General features: G+C 47.1%; 1 protein-coding gene and 1 pseudogene across 1 annotated transcript; both read left to right on the top strand.

Annotated features, from left to right (window-relative positions):
- The first annotated feature begins 285 nt into the window (after positions 1-285).
- Positions 286-19,767, top strand: LOC121555333 (protein FAM180A-like). Its single transcript, XM_041869164.2, has 3 exons — positions 286-793; positions 6,245-6,342; positions 18,854-19,767. Exons 1-3 carry the CDS (start codon positions 691-693, stop codon positions 19,202-19,204), a joined length of 552 nt encoding a protein of 183 aa, XP_041725098.2. The 5' UTR covers positions 286-690; the 3' UTR covers positions 19,205-19,767.
- Positions 19,768-20,618: 851 nt separating this feature from the next.
- LOC121547934 lies at positions 20,619-22,012 on the top strand (annotated as a pseudogene).
- The last annotated feature ends 352 nt before the right edge of the window (positions 22,013-22,364 follow it).

Genomic DNA, 22,364 nt, shown 5'->3' with positions numbered 1-22,364 from the left:
TGATGTGGTATTCCTCACAATAGTGATAGTCTCAGCCACCATCGTTGTCTCTGTGTGAGGTAGCAATAAGCCTGGGGACGAGGTTACAATATGACGATGATGACCATTATGCTAATGATGAAGGAAACCATATTGGAAACGACGGTGACCATGATGATGATGATATCGGACAGGTTTTACAGGTTGTTACTGCTGCAGTCAGTCTGGTGTCATTTCTACCTCAGTCAGTAGCTTAGTGAGCAGCAGTCCAGCCACTAACAGAGCAGGCATTCCCTGGGTCCTGATGACTTCCAGATGACAGCCTGGCCAGAGAGAACTCAGCACTCAGTCACAGACAGAGGGGGAGAGAGAAGGGGGAGAGAGAGAGAGACTAGAGTGAGAGAAAAAGAGAGGTAGAAGAAGAGAAAAAGAGGAGAGTGAGAGAGTGAGAGAGAGTGAGTGAGTGAATGAAGCAGTTGCATGTGAAGTGGTTTAGCAGTGCTCCAGTCAGCATTCTTACCTCGTTCTCCTGATGGTTGTTTGTATTCAGCTCTCTCCAGCTGGGGCCTGGCTGGCTGCTGTGATTGGCTAGTGACTGACTCACATTCAAAGCCCAGGGAGACAGACAGACGACAGGGCAGTGTCAGTGGATGTCTACTGGGCCCGAGGGAGAGAGCAAGAGAGACATCAGGGCAGGACGGTAGTCAGTGTATGTGTGCTGGGCCGAGGGTCATCATGATGCATCGGTGGCGTCTACTCATCACTGTGTTCTACTGCCAGCTGTACCTGGCTGCTGCTCAACACTGGAGGAAAGGTAGGACACCTGAGCACCTCACAGAGCTTAGACTGACTTCAGGTCAGTTTGAGGGGTCAACATAGATGCTTTCATAGAAAGTTAATGGCTGTTGTGTAGACGTTCTCAGAACTAGTATCAATAGGAAGAAATGAACTGCATTATGGATTTTTTAAAATCTAATCTTAATGAATCAAAGGAAAAAACAAAACCATATGGTTATGTATTTTGTATTGGTGTGTGCTATTATAACTGAACATTTTGCTGCCAAATAGATTATTTAGGTGTATTTAAGTAGGCTCTATTGTTTTATGCATGCAGATTTTTGCAGACTTTTATCTGATGTGTTTGCAGACTTTTATAAGATTTTATGTTTTTTGAAGAAAATACAAATGTTTTGTTTGCTTTGGCAAGGCTGTGGGTGTTGGGCTCCTGTATGTATGTGATTGTGTTGATATGAAGGAGAAGAATGCTATGTTCTGAATATCTTTCAACAAGGTTCCCAGTGAAAAACAACTTCAAGTGCCTTGTTGTTATTGAATCCAAACATTTGGATCCACATTCATACATTGTCCCTCCCTCCCACACACGTCAACATTTAGTTCCTTGGAAATGTCGACTGCCGAAAATAGATCCCTCCGAATTAAGGAATGTAGGAGGGTGGATTTAAATCACTGAATCAGTCACATGATGTTGAACCTGCTTCAGGAAACGCAACTTAGCTCAGGTCTTTGCTGGCGGATGAGATCCAGTAATGGATACTGACATGGTAAGATAAAATAATACAAACTTTATTTATCCCAGAGGGGAAACTGGTTTGTCAATCATGTGTCTCAGTATCCATTAGGAAAATATTATTACATCCATCTCATACGAGTACTAAGCCTATCTACTGTATGACTATTGAACTTCAGGTCACCCCTAAAGACCACATCTGAATATTTAGGATTTGATAGAGGGGACAAACAGACAGTGATTTAGAATTGGGGACAAACTGTAAGTGTAGCCAATGTGACTGTCTCTGGCCCCTGTGTCCCTCTGACTGCTGCCAAATTCTTCCCCAGCTGTTTTGACTGCAGCAGCTTGGCAAAACATCTGCATATCTGACTTGATGTATTGTTATCCCTTCAATATTGAGACATATCTTGTCCCATATTTGGAGCTCTTAGGTCTTCGGTTTCACTGGGAAAGTTCTGATTAGGACATATATTTAGCTTGCTCCAGAGTGTGTATTTTGTGGAAAATATCAGTTAAGAGATCACAATACAAAAATGTAAACTGGTTAAGGAAACATAATTCATCAGTTGTAGTATGGGAAATGTTCCTGACTTTGGTTTTGGCTCCAACTTTAAGCCAAATAACCATTACTGTAAACCTGAGGTAATGTGACCTCTGTTTTGGCTGCTTTTCTCTAATCACGACACAATTCTAGCCAAGACCATTCAGCACTGCTTGTAATTATTGGCTTTGTGTTTTCCCCTGGCTCATTGCAAGTGCTTAGAGGGAGATTACAAGTTCCCTGCTTATTTGTGAGGACACAGGGGACAGTGTCCTAGCAAACACTGATTATTTATTCTAGCGCTACAGTGGGCCGAGAATCATGAACGATGATTGGTTTCTTCTAGCTCAGAGCTTTGAATACTGAGATCTGCTTTCAGAAGTGGATCATCCACATTAAACCAGCAACCACTTATTCCATATGTGACCAGCTAAATTTAGAAACCGAGTCTACTGTATATCAGATGACTGTGTTAACCCGCTGAGCTAAAGCCTAGGCATTACATGAGTCTTCAGGTCTCAGGCAAGGTTACACATCACATGAGCATTGCACATAGATGTTTCTTTGTGTTGCTGTTGTTCTGCTGAGGTGAATAGATGGTTCCCTCCTGTTCTTCACTTCTGCCTCGAGCTCAACACAGTGGACTCAACTCATCATCTGTGTGTGGAATTCCAGCTCCACCTTCCTCCACTTACAGATTCACACTGGAAGGCATTAGGAAAGGATGTGCTGCTGGATAAAAGTCAACATTGGGGCTTCGGCTTTCCAGTACATACTGATCAGTATCAGACTTGGATGCACAGTAGCACATATCAGCCCAAATCTGGGTGAAAACTATGACATCAATGTCTGGCATTCCTCACAGCTGCTGTATGTATGGCGCCTGTGCAACTAGTGGTGAAACCCATAAAAATGTATGGCTGGTTGGAGCAGCCATTTTGGAGCTAACATCTCCACAGAGGTACAGCATCGCCTTAACATCAAACGATTCATGGAAAATGAAGCATACAAATGAACCTCATAGACCTCATAACCCCACTGTTCACACTGGCTCTGTGCCAATAAAAGTTGTTATTGTCCCTATGGGTGTGTTCTGTATGCTTATGCATTCCAATACTGCTGCTTTAACCCTGTTTCTGAATGGGGAGAATGTGGCCAGTGTTGTCCCATCGAGAGTGTGAGGCCTTGGTGGCCGGACGGTAGGAGTACAGTGGAGGGGGACTGGGAGTGGCAAGAGCTGATCTTGGATCGGATTCCATAAGGAGTACAGTCGGAGAACAGTGGAATTGTGCTGGGTGTCAGTTGACCAGGAGTTGATTCCTGATCAGTTTCCATAGAGAGAGAGGGCCAATGTTTAAACTATGATCCTCGTTAAGCTCTGTGAGCCTATATTTCTCTTGGCTCAAACAGCAGTGATTGGATATCTGGCTTGGATTAGTAACAAGAGCACATTCTACAGTCGAGGTCAAAAGTTTTGAGAATGACACAAATACTAATTTTGTTGTGAAGAAGGCGCCAGTGCGCCCAAGAAAGTCCAGCAAGCGCCAGGACGTCTCCTAAAGTTGATTCAGCTGCGGGATCGGGGCACCACCAGTGCAGAGCTTGCTCAGGAATGGCAGCAGGCAGGTGCGAGTGCATCTGCACGCACAGTGAGGTGAAGACATTTGGAGGATGGCCTGGTGTCAAGAAGGGCTGCAAAGAAGCCACTTATCTCCAGGAAAAACATCAGGGACAGACTGATATTCTGCAAAAGGTACAGGGATTAGACTGCTGAGGACTGGGGTAAAGTCATTTTCTCTGATGAATCCCCTTTCCGATTGTATGGGGCATCCGGAAAAAAGCTTGTCCGGAGAAGACAAGGTGAGCGCTACCATCAGTCCTGTGTCATGCCAACAGTAAAGCATCCTGAGACCATTCATGTGTGGGGTTGCTTCTCAGCCAAGGGAGTGGGCTCACAATTTTGCCTAAGAACACAGCCATGAATAAAGAATGGTACCAACGCATCCTCTGAGAGCAACTTCTCCCAACCATCTAAGAACAGTTTGGTGACGACCAATGCCTTTTCCAGCATGATGGAGCACCTTGCCATAAGGCAAAAGTGATAACTAAGTGGCTCGGGGAACAAAACATTGAAATGATGGGTCCATGGCCAGGATACTCCCCAGACCTTAATCCCATTGAGAACTTGTGGTCGATCCTCAAGAGGCGGGTGGACAAACAAAAACCCACAAATTCTGACAAACTCCAACCATTGATTATGCAAGAATGGGCTGCCATCAGTCAGGATGTGGCCCAGAAGTTAATTGACAGCATGCCAGGGCGGATTGCAGAGGTCTTGAAAAAGAAGGGTTAACACTGCAAATATTGACTCTTTGCATAAACTTAATGTAATTGTCAATAAAAGCCTTTGACACTTATGGAATGCTTGTAATTATACTTCAGTATACCATAGTAACATCTGACAAAAATATATCATAACACTGAAGCAGCGAACTTTGTGAAGACCAATACTTGTGTCATTCTCAAAACTTTTGACCACGACTGTACAGTAGTAGGGAATCTAACCAAGCTCAGAAAGAATGTCACTCTCTCTGTCAGATGTTGTATGTATGAGAGAATGAGTACCTGATGGTGTAAAGTATGGACGAACAGTAGCCCTGCATGTTGCATTTCATAAAGCTCAGTCACAACATCATTGAACTCTGAGCTGTTGAGAGGAAAACGTGATTTACCCCCTAGTCACGCTGTGTTCCTACCATGACCTTTCTGTTCTGTCAAGGGCCCAGGCATTCCTCAGACAGACTGAAGCACTGCATGATCGATGGTTTGTTTGTGTCCACTTCAAACATGCTCCGACTTCCAATCAAGCTACTTATTTGGACCTTGTCTGTCTGTACCTGACCCTTCAACCCAAAAGCACATGGCCCTGTACTTTCAACACACAGTCGGAGTCCCTGCCAGGTATTCAGGGCTGTAATGGAAAAGAAAGCAAATAAGGTATTGAGGGAGAGATGCTGCTTGCACCAAACTTTCCTTGGGTTGGGCTGGGTCATCTCTAGCAGTGGAGGCTGCTGAGGGGAGGACGGCTCACAATAATGGCTGGAATGGAGTCAATGGAATGGCATCAACCACATGGAAACCACAAGTATTTCCACTATGTACTGTAGCTGTCTCTCAAACTGGTAAAGGATATTCTCATGTCAGTACTGTGACTCCTGCCTCAAATCATCCCCTCACTGTTAAGAAGCCGCTCTGAGTAATAAAGAGAAAACCCTGTCAAAAGAAGCCACTCAAAGTCCTATTATCTCACTTAATGTCATTTGTAGACCTAAGAACTACCACATCTCCCCTACAGGTAAAATGATAGGTGTGAAGGAGGTGGTTCAGTGAATGATCTTATCTGAGATCAGAATACCTGCCTTAGCTGCATTTAGCTCAGGAGCTGCATTTAGCTCAGGAGCTGCCTTTAGCTCAGCAGTCTTGTGGTATGCAAGAGACCAAGGTTCGAACCCAGTTGGTAAGCTTGTGCCCAGGTGTTTCTCTGCTTCTGCTCCTGGTTAGCTCCCCTTATAAAAGACAGAGCTGCCTTAGTTTGCAGTTCTGAAGGGTGAGAGAGTTTTATGAGGAGCAGACCACAGCTCCTGAACTCTCAGGCCTGCTGCGGCACATATGCCCTGACACTTTGAAATCTGACCACCCTACCCTATAGCCTATACCCTATAGACACACATGGGTCTTTGAAAGGAGGGGGCATCTATAACGTGGGACATACCAGCAATTACCGGTGTCAGAGGTTTAAGGGTTTTCACCCGGTTTCACATAGGGACATCTGCTGCAGTTTACACCCCAGTTGTCTCCCACACAAACCTGGGACTAGATAGTTTAACCTACCTTAGACATGTTTGCAGTATGCAGTAAGTGTAGGATTTTACCTGACCTATAGCCACTGTGTGAATGTATTTGAATATATTGTATGCTATACTGTAGACCTATGGCACTATGTAAATCCTGCAACATGTGTTGAGTTTGACTGACCTCCTGGTCTCAACAATGGCATCCACATTCACCCACTCAACGAGAAATTCAGGATCTATTGTATTTCGGGCCTCCTTTTGGTTGCCGTTGGTTTAATGAGTCCTTCAATTACTCAAAATGCTATCTCTCTTCTCACTTTTTCTTTCCTCTCTCTTCAGCCCTTTACCCATCAGCTTTTAGAGTGAAGCGTGGCGCACACTCATTGGTCAACCCCACCTTCCATAACTCTGTGGAAGATGTTAACCTGCTGTTTGAGGTGAGTCGAAAATAGCCAGCTCTGCTTAAATTACCTTAATGAGCTTAAAGGGAATTTAATCCATTGTGAATGTTACATGGAAACAAGAAGATTGTCAGATAAAGTCAAATCTTCCACAAACTTAAAGTTTTATTCCAGGCTCTGTCTGTTACAGTCTGTCTCTTCTCTCCGACCCACAATGGATCATCCAGAGACCCTCCTGTCAGATAGTTTTGTCTTTAATACTTAATAATGTACTGATATTGAACTCCATATCCCAGAGGCCCCTGCTTCTTCTCGTTGTTGAGCCAGACCATATCCACTGTGGGCACAACACAGATTCATCCATACATATTACAGCTGGTATGTTGGAGCCCAAGGAGCAAACAATATGTCTGGACATATACTGCTCAACCATCCACCACTCTGCTGTTTGAGTGGAAAACATGGACACAGAGGTTATATGTTATTCAAGGTTTGTGAATCTTGTGGGGTAGCAGCAAAACATGTTGCATCAAAATCAATGCCACATTCGGCATTGCTTATAAATAAAATATCTTAGGCATAACAAGTGAAACATACCTGAAAGCTCAAGTCAACCACAAGTCCAAATCCCTATCTCCATCCATGGCTAATTTAGGAAAGGGCCAATTTTAGCTAGCTAGCTAGCCACCGGAGGACAACAAGATGCAACAATTCAAGATGTTTCTGTCAATGACGTTTGGCTTTCGATGTGATGTGATTGGAGTGAAGCCAAATCCAAACTGGCTTCCCTTGACACTTTTCTTTTGGTGCGCCAGGACCATTCACAATTGAGCTCACTCAGTTTAGCTCAACACTGATTGGCTATTTTATTTTTATTTATTTTTATCAAGGGAGGCCTAATTCCATACTCTTTTTGACCAGACATCATCAGATAGATGGCCTACACATACAGACAGAGGAGCGCTGTTTCACTTACTCTAATGCTTTCTCCATTGAGATACATTTAGCCTCTTGCAAATTGAAGGAAAATTATGAAACACTGATAGACGAAAGATAATTTATTTGAAAACCTTTTTTCTTGGATATCTTTTTGGGGAAGCCACTGGTCCTCATGGGTTCAAACTCCAGAGTTTCTGAAATTCATAAACTTTAACTTTGGCAACAGTGTCACGGTTTCGGCCGAGGCTGCTCCTCCTCCTTGTTCGGGCAGGCTTCGGCGGTCGTCGTCCCCGGAGTACTAGCTGCCACCGTTCGATGTTTCATGTTTGTTTGGTTTTGTCTGTTTGTACACCTGTCCCTTGTTAGTGTTTGATTTTGTTTCCTATTTAGTTATCGTGTGTTGGGTCAGGTGTTATGTGTGATTGTTTTTTGTCAAGCTATTGCTCTCTGGATTTTCTCTCGTGTTTTGTTGTGGTTCGAGAGTCCGCACTGTGTGCGCTATCGTTGTTTTACGCACTGTGTTTATTTGTGCGTAATTTGTATTTTGCCTCCCGGTTGGGTTGGCTGTTCGCCTGTTTGGTGCTGCTTTCGTTGACTAAAGTCTGTTACGAACGCCCGTGTTTCCTGCGCTTGATTTCCACACCGCATCTACACTCAGCAACTGACAGAATCACACATCAACCCATGGAATCAGCAGGAGCAACCGCGCCAACGGACATCATGGAGGACCGTCTTCGTGGGCAGGAGGACAGGATCAACCAGATCGGTCACGCCCTGGATCGGGTGATGAACACTCTCCACCGATGGGAAAGCAGCGGGGTACCCACGCCCCCACCTACCGGACCATCCCCATCGGTCAGTCCTCCTGTCCCCCTTCCGGGAACCCAGCGGGATTCGGCTCTCGCTCCCGAGGGCGTATGACGGCTCCGCTGCCGGGTGTCAAGGGTTCCTGCTGCAAGTGGAGCTCTACCTCGCCACCGTACACCCGGCGCCCTCGGGACACGAGAGCGTCTCCGCCCTCATCTCCTGTCTCACCGGCAAGGCGTTGGAGTGGGCCAACGCCGAATGGAGGAGAATAGACGCCGCTACTATTACCTATGCGGAGTTCTCCCGCCGCTTCCGTGCCGTGTTTGACCATCCACCAGAAGGGAAGGCGGCGGGGAGCGTCTGTTCTACCTCCGACAGGGGATGAGGAGCGCACAGGATTTTGCTTTGGAGTTCCGGACTCTAGCGGCAGATGCAGGGTGGAATGAGCGGGCCCTCATAGACCACTTCCGCTGCAGCCTCCGGGAGGACGTCCAGAGAGAGTTGGCGTGCAGGGATACCACGTTGTCATTTGACCAACTGGTCGACATGGCCATTCGGCTGGACACCCTGCTCGCCACCCGTGGACGTCCCGGGTGGGGGTTGCCCATTCCACCTTCCGGCACCTCCGAGCCGAGCCCTATGGAGCTCGGAGGTGCTGGCGCTAGAGAACGGAGGAGTAGGAACCCGAGGGGGGCCATTCCCTGCACCAACTGTGGCCGTGGAGGGCACACCGCAGCTAGGTGTTGGGGAAGGTCCCCCGGTGGAGGTGAAGGCAGGCCACGCATTGGGGAGTCCTCCCAGGTGAGTAGGCGCCCTACTTACCCAGAGCTTTCTGTCATTCACATAACCTTGCCTGTTTGTTTCCCACAGGTTGCACCTCGTTCCCAGCATAAGGCGCTAGTAGATTCAGGCGCAGCTGGGAATTTTGTAGATCGCCAGTTCTGTGTAGAGTTAGGGATTCCTCTCCTTCCCGTTGATAAGCCTTTCCCTGTACATGCCCTAGATAGCCGTCCGTTAGGATCTGGGTTAATTAGGGAGGTCACAGCGCCCCTTAGGATGAAGACGCAGGGGGTCATGAGGAGACGATTCAGCTCTATCTGATTGACTCTCCTGCGTATCCGGTGGTGCTGGGACTTCCCTGGTTGATTACCCATGATCCTACTATTTCGATGTAGAGAAAGCTCTTAAAGGGTGGTCTGTTCAGTGTGAGGGGCTATGTCTGGGTGTTTCCATAGGGGCGACCTCGGTGGAGAGTCCAAATCAAATGCCCGCACTGCATATTCCCCCGAGTATGAGGATTTGACACTGGTGTTTAGTAAGACAAGGGCGGCGCAGCTGCCGCCTCATAGACAGGGGGATTGTGCGATAGATCTCCAGTTAGGAGCAGCACTCCCGCGGAGCCATGTGTATCCCTTGTCTCAAGAGGAGAGGAAGGCGATGGAAACTTACATCGCCGAGTCTCTGAGACAGGGATACATACGGGCCTCCACTTCACCCGCTTCCTCGAGCTTCTTTTTTGTGAAGAAAAAAGATGGAGGTTTGCGCCTGTGTATTGATTACCGCGGTCTCAATCAGATTACGGTGAAGTACAGTTATCCACTTCCTCTGATTGCGACTATGACGGAGTCATTACACGGTGCTCAGTTCTTCACAAAATTGGATCTCAGGAGCGCATATAACTTGGTGCGCATTAGAGAGGGCGATGAATGGAAGACAGCATTTAGCACGACCTCCGGTCATTACGAGTATCTCGTCATGCCATATGGGTTAATGAATGCTCCCTCAGTCTTCCAATCCTTTGTAGATGAGATTTTCCGGGACATGCAGGGGCAGGGAGTAGTCGTGTACATAGACGATATTCTGGTGTACAGTTCTACCCGAGCTGAGCATGTAGCCCTGGTGCGCCGAGTGTTGAGGAGACTGTTGAGCATGACCTATATGTCAAGGCAGAGAAATGTCTGTTCTTTCAGAAGTCGGTCTCCTTTTTTGGGTTATCAGTTGTCTGCGTCAGGGGTGAAGATGGAGGTTGACCGGGTGTCAGCTGTGCGTAGATTGGCAAACCCCAACCACTGTGAAAGAGGTGCAACAGTTCTTGGGTTTTGCGATTATTACCGGAGGTTTATCCGGGGTTTTGGACAGGTGGCAGCTCCCATAACGTCTCTGTTGAAGGGGGGTCCGGTGCGCTTGCGGTGGTCAGCTGAGGCGGACAGGGCTTTTGGGAGACTGAAGGACCTGTTTACCTCGGCGCCGGTGTTGGCGCATCCGGATCCCGCGTTACCATTCCAGGTAGAGGTAGACGCGTCCCGAGGCCGGTATTGGGGCCGTCCTCTCACAACGGTCTGGCACACCACCTAAGCTCCGCCCCTGTGCTTTTTATTCTAAGAAGCTCAGTCCGGCGGAGCGGAATTATGACGTAGGGGACAGGGAGCTGTTAGCCGTAGTACAGGCCCTAAAGGTGTGGAGGCATTGGCTTGAGGGGGCTCAACACCCTTTCCTCATTTTGACGGACCACCGTAACCTGGAGTACATCCGGGCAGCTAGGAGACTGAATCCTCGCCAGGCCCGCTGGACTATGTTTCTAGCCCGGTTTGTGTTTAAAATCACTTACATCCCTGGGTCCCAGAACGGGAAGGCAGATGCCCTGTCTCGGCGGTATGACACAGAGGAGAGGTCCGTTGAGCCCACTCCCATACTACCAAAGTCTTGTTTGGTGGCACCGGTGGTATGGGAGGTCGATGCAGAGATCGAGCGGGCGTTACGCACCGACCCAAGTCCTCCACAGTGTCCAGTGGGTCGGACGTACGTTCCGCTCGAGGTACGCGATCGCCTCATTTATTGGGCTCATACGTCCCCCTCCTCTGGACATCCAGGTATCGGCCGGACAGTTCACTGCCTTAGCACTAAGTACTGGTGGCCAACGTTAGCCAGGGATGTGAGGGTTTATGTCTCCTCCTGTTCGGTGTGTGCACAGTGTAAGGCGCCCAGACATTTGCCCAGGGGTAAGCTACAACCCCTGCCCGTTCCACAACGACCCTGGTCCCACCTCTCGGTGGACTTTGTTACAGACCTTCCCCCTCACAGGGGAATACTACCATCCTGGTCGTTGTGGATCAGTTCTCGAAGGCCTGTCGTCTCCTTCCCATGCCGGGTCTCCCTACTGCCCTACAGACCGCTGAGGCTCTGTTTACCCATGTCTTCCGGCATTACGGGGTACCCGAGGATATAGTGTCTGATCGAGGCCCCCAGTTCACCTCCAGAGTGTGGAGAGCCTTTATGGAACGGTTGGGGGTTTCGGTGAGCCTTACCTCGGGTTACCACCCGGAGAGTAATGGGCAGGTTGAACGTGTCAACCAGGATGTGGGTAGGTTTCTGAGGTCTTATTGCCAGGGCCGGCCGGAGGAGTGGGCGAGATACGTTCCGTGGGCCGAGATGGCGCAGAACTCTCTCCGCCACTCCTCCACCCAACTAACCCCTTTCCAGTGTGTGTTAGGGTACCAGCCGGTTCTGGCACCTTGGCACGAGAGCCAGATCGAGGCCCCTGCGGTGGATGAGTGGGTGCGGCGCTCGGAGGAGACATGGAACGCTGCCCACGTCCATCTGCAGCGGGCCATCCGTCGGCATAAGACGAGCGCCGATCTCCACCGCAGTGAGGGGCCTGTATACGCACCTGGAGATCGAGTCTGGCTCTCGACCAGAAACCTGCCCCTCCGCCTGCCCTGCCGGAAGCTGGGTCGGCGGTTTGTGGGGGCCATTCAAAGTCCTGAGGAGGTTGAACGAGGTGTGTTACAGGTTAGAACTGCCTATTGATTACAGGAATATTAACCCCTCGTTCCATGTGTCTCTCCTCAGGCCGGTGGTAGCTGGTCCACTCCAGGACTATGAGATAGAGGAGATTCCTCCGCCCCCGTTGGACATCGAGGGGGCTCCGGCGTACACTGTGAGGTCCATCCTTGATTCGAGACGCCGGATGGGGGTCTCCAATATCTCGTGGAGTGGGAGGGTACGGCCCGGAGGAGCGGTGCTGGGTGCCGAGGAGGGACATATTAGACCTGTCCCTGCTGACCGAGTTCCATCGGGGTCATCCTACGCGCCCTGCTCCGCGTCGTCCTGGTCGTCCCGAGGCCGGGATCGGCGCACGGCTGGAGCCGTGCGTCAAGGGGGGGTACTGTCACGGTTTCGGCCGAGGCTGCTCCTCCTCCTTGTTCGGGCTGGCTTCGCGGTCGTCGTCCCGGAGTACTAGCTGCCACCGTTCGATGTTTCATGTTTGTTTGGTTTTGTCTGTTTGTACACCTGTCCCTTGTTAGTGTTTGATTTTGTTTCCTATTTAGTTATCGTGTGTTGGGTCAGGTGTTATGTGTGATTGTTTTTTGTCAAGCTGTTGCTCTCGGGATTTTCTCTCGTGTTTTGTTGTGGTTCGAGAGTCCGCACTGTGTGCGCTATCGTTGTTTTACGCACTGTGTTTATTTGTGCGTAATTTGTATTTTGCCTCCCGGTTGGGTTGGCTGTTCGCCTGTTTGGTGCTGCTTTCGTTGACTAAAGTCTGTTCACGAACGCCCGTGTTTCCTGCGCTTGATTTCCACACCGCATCTACACTCAGCAACTGACAAACAGGAGTCAGGTTACTCAAGGTAAACCGTCCCTCTATCCATGGAAGGAACAGAAATGTATTTTTAAGGTCTTAATTTTTTGAGGGTGATTATTATTTTTTATATTTTTTAGTTTTTTAGGGGGTAGGTCAGCTTTAATATTGCAGATATATTGTAACTTCCATTAATGTAATTGTCTGCATCACTTCCAATCCCCAATATATATTTTTTGCAAATATATATATATATTGTGATGTCACGAGAGGCTACACAGCTTTCAGCGGGATTGCTCAAGTAGTGCAAGGAGACAAGGTTCAAACAAAACAAGGATTTTATTATAGGTCTTGGGAAATTAACGAAAATATAACAAAATTCTGTTCTCTTGTGGCTCTTTAAGGGTTAACAGTTCAGGGATGTCTCTTCCACATCCAAAATCATAATTCTCACTCGCTCAGATAACTTTTCCCCCAGCCTTACTGTAGTCCACGTTGCAGCTAGTGGCCAACCCAGCAAAAAGTCCTTCCAAATGTCTCTCACGTATTTCCACAGGTGCATATATCCAAAGGTGAGTATTTCCCAAAGGTAAGTATCTCCAAATCCTTATATTCCTCATGGAAGTGGACGTGCAGCACTCTTGTCCTCCAGAGAGCCCAGGTTGGAGACTGTGTCTCTTCACCCCCCCCACACTCCCCTCAGTGTGTCTCTTCCCTTCCCAAACCTTCAGCTCATCAGCTCCTCATTTGTTTCAGCTGCGTGGGAAGATTGGCCATAGAGGGGTGGAGTTCCCGACCATACCAGCAGATGGAGCCATAGCTGTCTGGGTTTGCAGCCACCTCAGGGGGATGTAACGTCCCTCCAGGACACAGCCTCTCGTGACATCACACATCCCCCTCCTCGGGACCGACGTCCTCGTCGGGTAAAGGCAGCGAAGAAGGCATCACGCTGGGAGAGGGCGTCCGCCTTGCCGTGGTGCTTGCCAGACTGCTCTCTCTTCAACTCCTCCAACTCTAGGACCAGGGACTCAGCCTCCTGTTGTCTCTCCTTGAGTTTCTTACTGAACGCATCAGCCTTGGTTTTAGCAGAGTTTAGCTTCTGTTGAGCAGCTTTCAGTTCCTTCTCTCTCTCTGCCTCCGCATTCTTCATCTTGTTCTCCAACACCTTGTACTTCTCCTCTGCCTTCTTCTGGACCTCCTTACTACTGCGCAGGGTCTCCTCACACTCCTCGATGGTCCTGCGCAGCCTCTCCAGCTCCTCCTGTTGCTTAGGGAAGGAGCTCTGTTGGAGTTTAGCCTGGAGGATATCTAACTCTTCTGTCTTCATGTCTAACTGTTGCTTTAACAAACGATACCTCTCAGCGGTCCCCTTCCAGACCAGACAGTTCTTTGTCCAGATTCTGTAGCTCCGTCTCTGTGTCGGTCTGGGCACCTGCCATCCCTATCAGAGCCCGGGCGGGAGTGAGTAACTCGGAGGATTGCACCGGAGCCTTCCCAGGATGAGTCTTGCCTCTCCGTTTCCGAGGTACTCGGGTTATCCTCTCCTGAGACTCTCTCCAGAGTGGGTAAAAGGCTGGGCAGTCTCGTCCAATTAGGACAGGGACGGGGAGGGAATCAACCACCCCGCCGTCGTGTGTATGGTTCCCCGTGTGCTGGTCATTGTAAGTTCAGTAATGGGGTATTCTCTGGTGTCCCCATGGACACAGGAAACTGGGAGGACTTTCCCCGGGGGTCAGACACGTTGGGCCCACCAAATCCTTACGCACCAGGGTGGCCCGGCTACCAGAATCCAGTAAGGCCTCCACATCATGGTGATTCACAGTTACCGGGCAGGTGGGGGGTCGATCTGGGCCGCCATCTACGACTCCCAAGAGCGAGGCAACACGGTGTGTGGGTGCTGAGCTGGAGGACTCCGCAGTGGGCATAGGTTCATCGGCTGGTTTCCCACACTGCCAGGAGATATGTCCCATCTCCCCACACCGGTAACACTGTCGAGTTTCCCCCCTCCTGGTGTACTCTTCTTGGACCCGCCTGGTTTCTGGCTCCCCCTGGAGCCGGGATAAGTCCTGACGTGGCTGGGTTCGAGACCTTGGGGTCCTTTGGACCGGGTTCTTCCCATTTGTGGTGGGGCCGCACTCCTGGGGTCTTTTCGGGAAGCATTCAGCATCTCCGCTGTGGCCTGGTACTTTTCCACAGCTTCCACGGTCAGATCAGCCGTGGTCAAGGCCTGTTGACTGATGAACCGTTTTGCCTCATAAGGCAGGGCGCGTAGGTAACGATCCACCACAACGGCCTCCACCACCGCCGCTGCTGTATTCCTCTGCGGATCCAGCCATTTCCTTGCGATTCGGACAAGTTCATGCATCTGCGCCCGAGGAGGTTGGTCTGGTTGGAAGGTCCAGCTGTGAAAGCGCTGGGCCATACCAAACTTTGTGAGTCCATATCTGCTGAGGATCTCAGACTTCAGGGCATCATAGTCAGTAACCTGGTCAGGGCCCAGGTCCCGGACAGCATTCAGCGATTCCCCGGTTAGAAAGGGGGCTAACAGACCAACCCACTGTTGCTTGGGCCAGGCTTCCCTAGTGGCCGTGGCCTCAAATGCATGCAGGTATGCCTCAATGTCATCGGTAGCTCCCATCTTAGATATAAAGTCACTTGCCTTTATTGGGCGGGTATTTTGGACAACCCTCTGTCTCTGCAACTGCAATTCCTCTGCCTTCAGAAGGTTGGCTTTCTTTGCTCCTCCAAGAGAGCCACGTTTGCTTGCATCTGGGCTTGCTGGCCAGCAACAAGGGCTTTCAATATGTCCTCCATTTCAGTCGGCGGGGAGCCTACGGCCAACTTGGAAAACTGGGTGATCAAACCTTCGGTATCCTCCTCTGACATGCACTATTAACGCTTGAGCGTGCCTGTATTCTCCACCATCTGTGATGTCACGAGAGGCTACACAGCTTTCAGCGGGATTGCTCAAGTAGTGCAAGGAGACAAGGTTCAAACAAAACAAGGATTTTATTATAGGTCTTGGGAAATTAACGAAAATATAACAAAATTCTGTTCTCTTGTGGCTCTTTAAGGGTTAACAGTTCAGGGATGTCTCTTCCACATCCAAAATCATAATTCTCACTCGCTCAGATAACTTTTCCCCAGCCTTACTGTAGTCCACGTTGCAGCTAGTGGCCAACCCAGCAAAAAGTCCTTCCAAATGTCTCTCACGTATTTCCACAGGTGCATATATCCAAAGGTGAGTATTTCCCAAAGGTAAGTATCTCCAAATCCTTATATTCCTCATGGAAGTGGACGTGCAGCACTCTTGTCCTCCAGAGAGCCCAGGTTGGAGACTGTGTCTCTTCACCCCCACACACTCCCCTCAGTGTGTCTCTTCCCCTTCCCAAACCTTCAGCTCATCAGCTCCTCATTTGTTTCAGCTGCGTGGGAAGATTGGCCATAGAGGGGTGGAGTTCCCGACCATACCAGCAGATGGAGCCATAGCTGTCTGGGTTTGCAGCCACCTCAGGGGGATGTAACGTCCCTCCAGGACACAGCCTCTCGTGACATCACAATATATATATATATATATATATATACACACACCACCAGTCAAAAGTTTGGACACAACTACTCATTGAAGGGTTTTTCTTTATTTTTAAATATTTTTACAATGTAGAATAATAGTGAAGACATCAAAACTATGAAATAACACATATGGAATCATGTAGTAAGCAAAAAATATATAGCCACCCTTTGCCTTAATGACAGCTTTGCACATATACATACATATATATACATATCCTTTAAAAAAATATATGTTCCTTTATTACCTTCTAACCCTACCACCCCTCCCCTAATTGGAGCAAACTAGTGAACAACAACGCTTAGGCCTCTACTTCCAGCTTATACATACTATATACATTTTATGGACACAGTCAATTTTACAATAGTTCTATTTTGTTTATTTTTACTCCTGAACTTCCTCTACCCTAAACCTCTCCGATCGTTTTCATGATGTCCATCCGGTTTGCTTCTATATGCCATATCTGTGCTCTTTCACAAAAATTCTTAACCTATAACCTATACACATACAGTCGTGGTCAAAAGTTTTGAAAATGACACAAGTATTGGTCTTCACAAAGTTCGCTGCTTCAGTGTTATGAGATATTTTTACTATGGTATAATTACAAGCATTCCATAAGTGTCAAAGGCTTTTATTGACAATTACATTAAGTTTATGCAAAGATTCAATATTTGCGGTGTTGACCCTTCTTTTTCAAGACCTCTGCAATCCGCCCTGGCATGCTGTCAATTAACTTCTGGGCCACATCCTGACCGATGGCAGCCCATTCTTGCATTATCAATGCTTGGAGTTTGTCAGAATTTGTGGGTTTTTGTTTGTCCACCCGCCTCTTGAGGATCGACCACAAGTTCTCAATGGGATTAAGGTCTGGGGATTTTCCTGGCCATGGACCCATAATTTCAATGTTTTGTTCCCCGAGCCACTTAGTTATCACTTTTGCCTTATGGCAAGGTGCTCCATCATGCTGGAAAAGGCATTGGTCGTCACCAAACTGTTCTTAGATGGTTGGGAGAAGTTGCTCTCGGAGGATGTATTGGTACCATTCTTTATTCATGGCTGTGTTCTTAGGCAAAATTGTGATTGAGCCCACTCCCTTGGCTGAGAAGCAACCCCACACATTAATGGTCTCAGGATGCTTTACTGTTGGCATGACACAGGACAGATGGTAGCGCTCACCTTGTCTTCTCCGGACATGCTTTTTTCCGGATGCCCCAAACAATCGGAAAGGGGCTTCATCAGAGAAAATGACTTTACCCCAGTCCTCAGCAGTCCAATCCCTGTACCTTTTGCAGAATATCAGTCTGTCCCTGATGTTTTTCCTGGAGAGAAGTGGTTTCTTTGCTGCCCTTCTTGACACCAGGCCATCCTCCAAAAGTCTTCGCCTCACTGTGCGTGCAGATGCACTCACACCTGCCTGCTGCCATTCCTGAGCAAACTCTGCACTGCTGGTGCCCCGATCCCGATGCCCTGAAGCCCTTTTTGTGCAAAGTAATGATGATGGCACGTGTTTCCTTGCAGGTAACCATGGTTAACAGAGGAAGAACAATGATTTCAAGCACCACCCTCCTTTTAAAGCTTCCAGTCTGTTATTCTAACTCAATCAGCATGACAGAGTGATCTCCAGCCCTGTCCTCATCAACACTCTCACCTGTGTTAACGAGAGAATCACTGACATGATGGCAGCTGGTCCTTTTGTGGCAGGGCTGAAATGCAGTGGAAATGTTTTTTTGGGGATTAAGTTCATTTTCATGGCAAAGAGGGACTTTGCAATTAATTGCAATTCATCTGATCATTCTTCATGACATTCTGGAGTATATGCAAATTGCCATCATCAAAACTGAGGCAGCAGACTTTGTGAAAATTAGTATTTGTGTCATTCTCAAAACTTTTGACCACAACTGTATTATGGACACAGTATGTTTTACATTAGTTATCTTATTGTTATTAGTTGTTATTAGTCCCAACCTTCAGCTCCATTAAAACCTCCCATCTATCTCTAAACAACATATTGGATTTTTATATTTGCCATATATTTTTCAACTATGCTGTGATGTTTCACGAAAGTTCTGAACCTTTCTATTCTCATTATTTCTACAGATTGTAAATTGAAAATAAACATTTTTGCTAAAAGTATTTAATATATTATAGCTCGATTGACTATGACTTTTCAGATCACCCAGTAGTGCTATCTGCATGGTTAGCTCTAGATAAATATTGCAATTCTTCAGCCATTCCTGGAACTGTGACCAAAAACAAGCTACAAATGGACAGTACCAAAACAAATGATCTAATGATTCTGTCTCTTCGCAGCAAAATCTGCAGAGCTGGGAAGGTCTTAATTATTGAGTGTTTAGTCCGATTCAACAGAAGAATAAGGCAGCAAACATATTTTGTAATGTATTGTATGCCCCCTGGTGGTAAGAGCTTGACTTGTGTTCCAGTTATACCATTGGGGGTGCATGAGGTGAGTTTCACCCTGACTATGTTAAATGTGGGAAATCGCTCTGTTGATCGAATCATTCAATCAGCCAATTGATTAAATCAATCAAACAATCCCAGAACATGAAGGTATTGACATGACAGATGGATATATGAAAAGTGGATCTGATAGAACCTTTAAAGAATCTGATACCACTGTGGATGTCTTCTAGATCCTGCTGGCAGGCCTGCAGATCGAGGGTGAGGACAAGCCCTTCGTGATCCCAGACCAGGAGCTGGCGTCTCTGAGGAGGGTCCAAAAGCTGGAGGTCATCTGTGAGGACATTCTGCCCAAGAAACTCTCAGAGATCAGACGTTTGACCTCTCACCTGTCCCAGCGCAGAGGTGCCCTTAGCAGGGAGGACTTTGAGCGCACAGTGCTCACTATGGTGTACACTGCCCAGACTCTGGATCATACCACCTCCCAACACCAGAAGGCGCTGTGGGGAGAAGCCCTGCTGCAGCTGTTTAGGGCCATACAAGAAGATCTGACGCCCCCACCCAGGACACCTCAGCACAACTAGTGTTATGGACTTATGTGGACACATCTTTTAGATACTGTAATATACTGACTCTTTTATACTGTAACAGAAGTCACTTTTTGGCAGAGAGTACAAAGGATGTTTTCTATCGAGTTGCATTGTATTATCAAATTGACTGTTCTGATAATGTAATATTTTTGGTTATGATCAAATGATGATATAATCTAGTCATATTGAAGGGAAGATGTGGGAAAAGGAGGCATGTGAACTATATCCTGTTCATGTTCTATCTATCGGATTCTGCCTTGTTCCTGGACTTCAGATGTAGACAAATATTTGTAATACTTTGTCAGTCACTCTGTCATGATTCATTACAGGTCTTTATCAAATCTTCTGTCATAATCTTCTCAGCTGTTTATCACAATCACATAAACTTTCCCCAGCATGGTCCTGATGCCAAAAGGAGCTTCATTTAAAAAATAGTCCCATGAGGTGCAGAAATATTGCATTGAACTGGAACATTGCTTTGGATGAAGACAGGGGTATCAATTTACTCAGCTTATTTCTCTGTAATTGATGTTATAATAAAATAATTATCAACATGATTTTTGTTTAACTGTACCATGGTTATGGGCATGTTATGAACCAACCTACACACTGAAGAAGGCTGTTCAGCTGAAAAGAATGCGTATGCTATACTCATGCAGTAAGCTTTATCTTTTTGACTGCGGACCCATTACACATTTTTTTGCTTATCTGGATTCACAGGTTTTATGCACCAACAATACTTTTTGGAGAGTGCTATGGTCCTCTTTTGAAAAATGCCATGTTATGATTATGTGCAAATGAGTGATATGACTTGAGAATGTTCACTCACATTTGCAAAATGTCGGCAGGGATTTGCCTCAGTCCCAACCTGTTTTTATTTTGGAAGTAGAGGATTTTAGCTGCTCTAGCCTGCAGGGAGGATGTCAGACTAGATGTTAAACATCGGGGCCTCAGGCGTTCAACATATCCCCCATATCTTCACACTCCAGCTCTTCAATGGCTACAAAAAAGGTGAATGCCTAATCTGTGTCCTGTTTGCGACATAGTCCTCCGCTGCTAGAACGGACTTTCCATTGACATACTGTCTACTACGTCTCTCAAGGTTTCTCACTCTTCCACAGCCAACAGATGACAGGTTCAGGTTGGTGGCCATTTTGCATGGAAAACTCCTCTCCTTCTCTGTGTCCAGTTGCTGTTGTTTCTGGATGGTGATAGAACTGGTCTAGCACTCCTGGTGGTCACACATAATGGCAGGGGTGAGTCCATGCCCCATGCTCCTGATAGAGCCCAGTAGAGCCCTCATTGAAGAGAAACTACAGAGATAATATTTTTTAAAGATCACCCTTCGTTCCTTTCACCTCTCTGACGATGGGAGGCGTTCGGCCATTATGCCAGTGATGTTACAGGGATGGTCAAAGGTAAGAACAACTATGCTTTTGGGCTTGTGTTCCTACTTGTTGTTTTGCCAGGTGTTACTATCTATGTTTGTGATACTTCATGCAAAGATGTAAAAAATAACAAAAATACAATATTTTGACTCGTTTATCAACTGTACAAATTGCTATAGTAAAGCAACTGAGGTGTGTGTTATTGTCCTGTACCGTGTGTGAAGTTGCTGAGGACATCTGTTTTGGCGGTTCCTATGTGGGCTTACTGTGGAGGACGAGGCCAGTGTCTGGCAGTGGAACAGGACTCAGGTATAATACACACACACACATACACACACACACACACACCAAATGACATACTGCTCCAGTATGAATTCTGAATTATTTTCAGTTAGCTCTCCCTACATAGTTGACTGTTTCTTTTCTCCCTGTCAGGTTGAGGAAGAAGGAAGTCCGTACTCCAACACTGGTCCAGATCTCTGTGTACAGTGGCCACATCAGCATTGACTTCAGTGAGCAGGCTGCTGTATCGTGTACCGTCGTAGAGCGCTGGTGTATGGCCCCTGGAGTCCAAAAGATAGACATCAATATATACTATACTATACTATACTACTGCATGTGTTTTCCTCTATAAGGTCCTGGACCATTCCTTGCTGTGCTGGAGCTGTCTGGGGGAGGAGGGGGGGGGGGCTGTTTGAGCATCGATCCTCCCTGTTAGCATCCCAAAGCTACGTCTCCCTAGTGCTGCAGTACCTCACGGACTTCTCCACAACAGTTGCCATAGGATACATACTTTGAGGTATGTACATTTTATTGTGGAAAAAGATGCAAAAGGCCTGAAGTGTGTGTGCTCTCAAGTTTGTTGTGAACCTGGGTGAGAAATGTACACTGTCTCCCCTACTGCAGACAGCCTTCAGTATGCTGAGAGACCACCCCCAGGTGGCCAGTGATAGAGTGGCTGTGTTTGGCTTCTCACTGGGAAGGTCTGTATCCTTATCCCTGGCCGTTTATTCTGATGTCATTATTCCACACCTTCCTCTTTGAATTTGACTTGTTTGATTGATAACCAGTTAATTAGTGAATGCAAATACTGTAAACAATTACTTTTAAGTTGCTGTGTAGACACAACTCTCTCATATTTTCCAACTTTTTCAGCCCAGATGTATGGTGTGTATTAGTGGCAGCCATGTTTTCCCTTTCAAAAGATCCCTTGTGTAAATAGCTGACAAGTACAACAAGTGAGTGTGTTTTAACCTATTATGAAGGAATGGTAAATGACCTCATTTGGAATGCACTGAAATTATAGTTACATTTTGCTCAAATCTCTAGAAATATGCACAAGATGCACTTTGATGAGAACAACCATTTGATCTGGAGAGAAATGATCCAGCCCATCACTGAGAGTGACCCTAAAGTAGAGGTGATGGCATCTTTCACACATTATTCTGACTGCATTGTATGTACACTATACTGTATGCATTTGTACAATGAGGAACTGACATGTGTTTGGACCTCTTTTTGACCCCATAGGTCAGGAGGTTAAAACCTCTTAAGGATCGGACCCTTTTTTTCAATTTTCGCCTAAAATGACATACCCAAATCTAACTGCCTGTATCTCAGGACCTGAAGCAAGGATATGCATATTCTTGAGACCATTTGAAAGGAAACACTTTCAAGTTTGCGGAAATGTGAAATGAATGTAGGAGAATATAACACATTAGATCTGGTAAAAGATAATACAAACAAAAAAAATGTGTTTTCTATAC

Source organism: Coregonus clupeaformis, chromosome 4, assembly GCF_020615455.1.
Source record: "Coregonus clupeaformis isolate EN_2021a chromosome 4, ASM2061545v1, whole genome shotgun sequence".
Lineage (NCBI taxonomy): Eukaryota > Metazoa > Chordata > Actinopteri > Salmoniformes > Salmonidae > Coregonus > Coregonus clupeaformis.
This window is presented reverse-complemented; position numbering and strand designations above follow the sequence as displayed.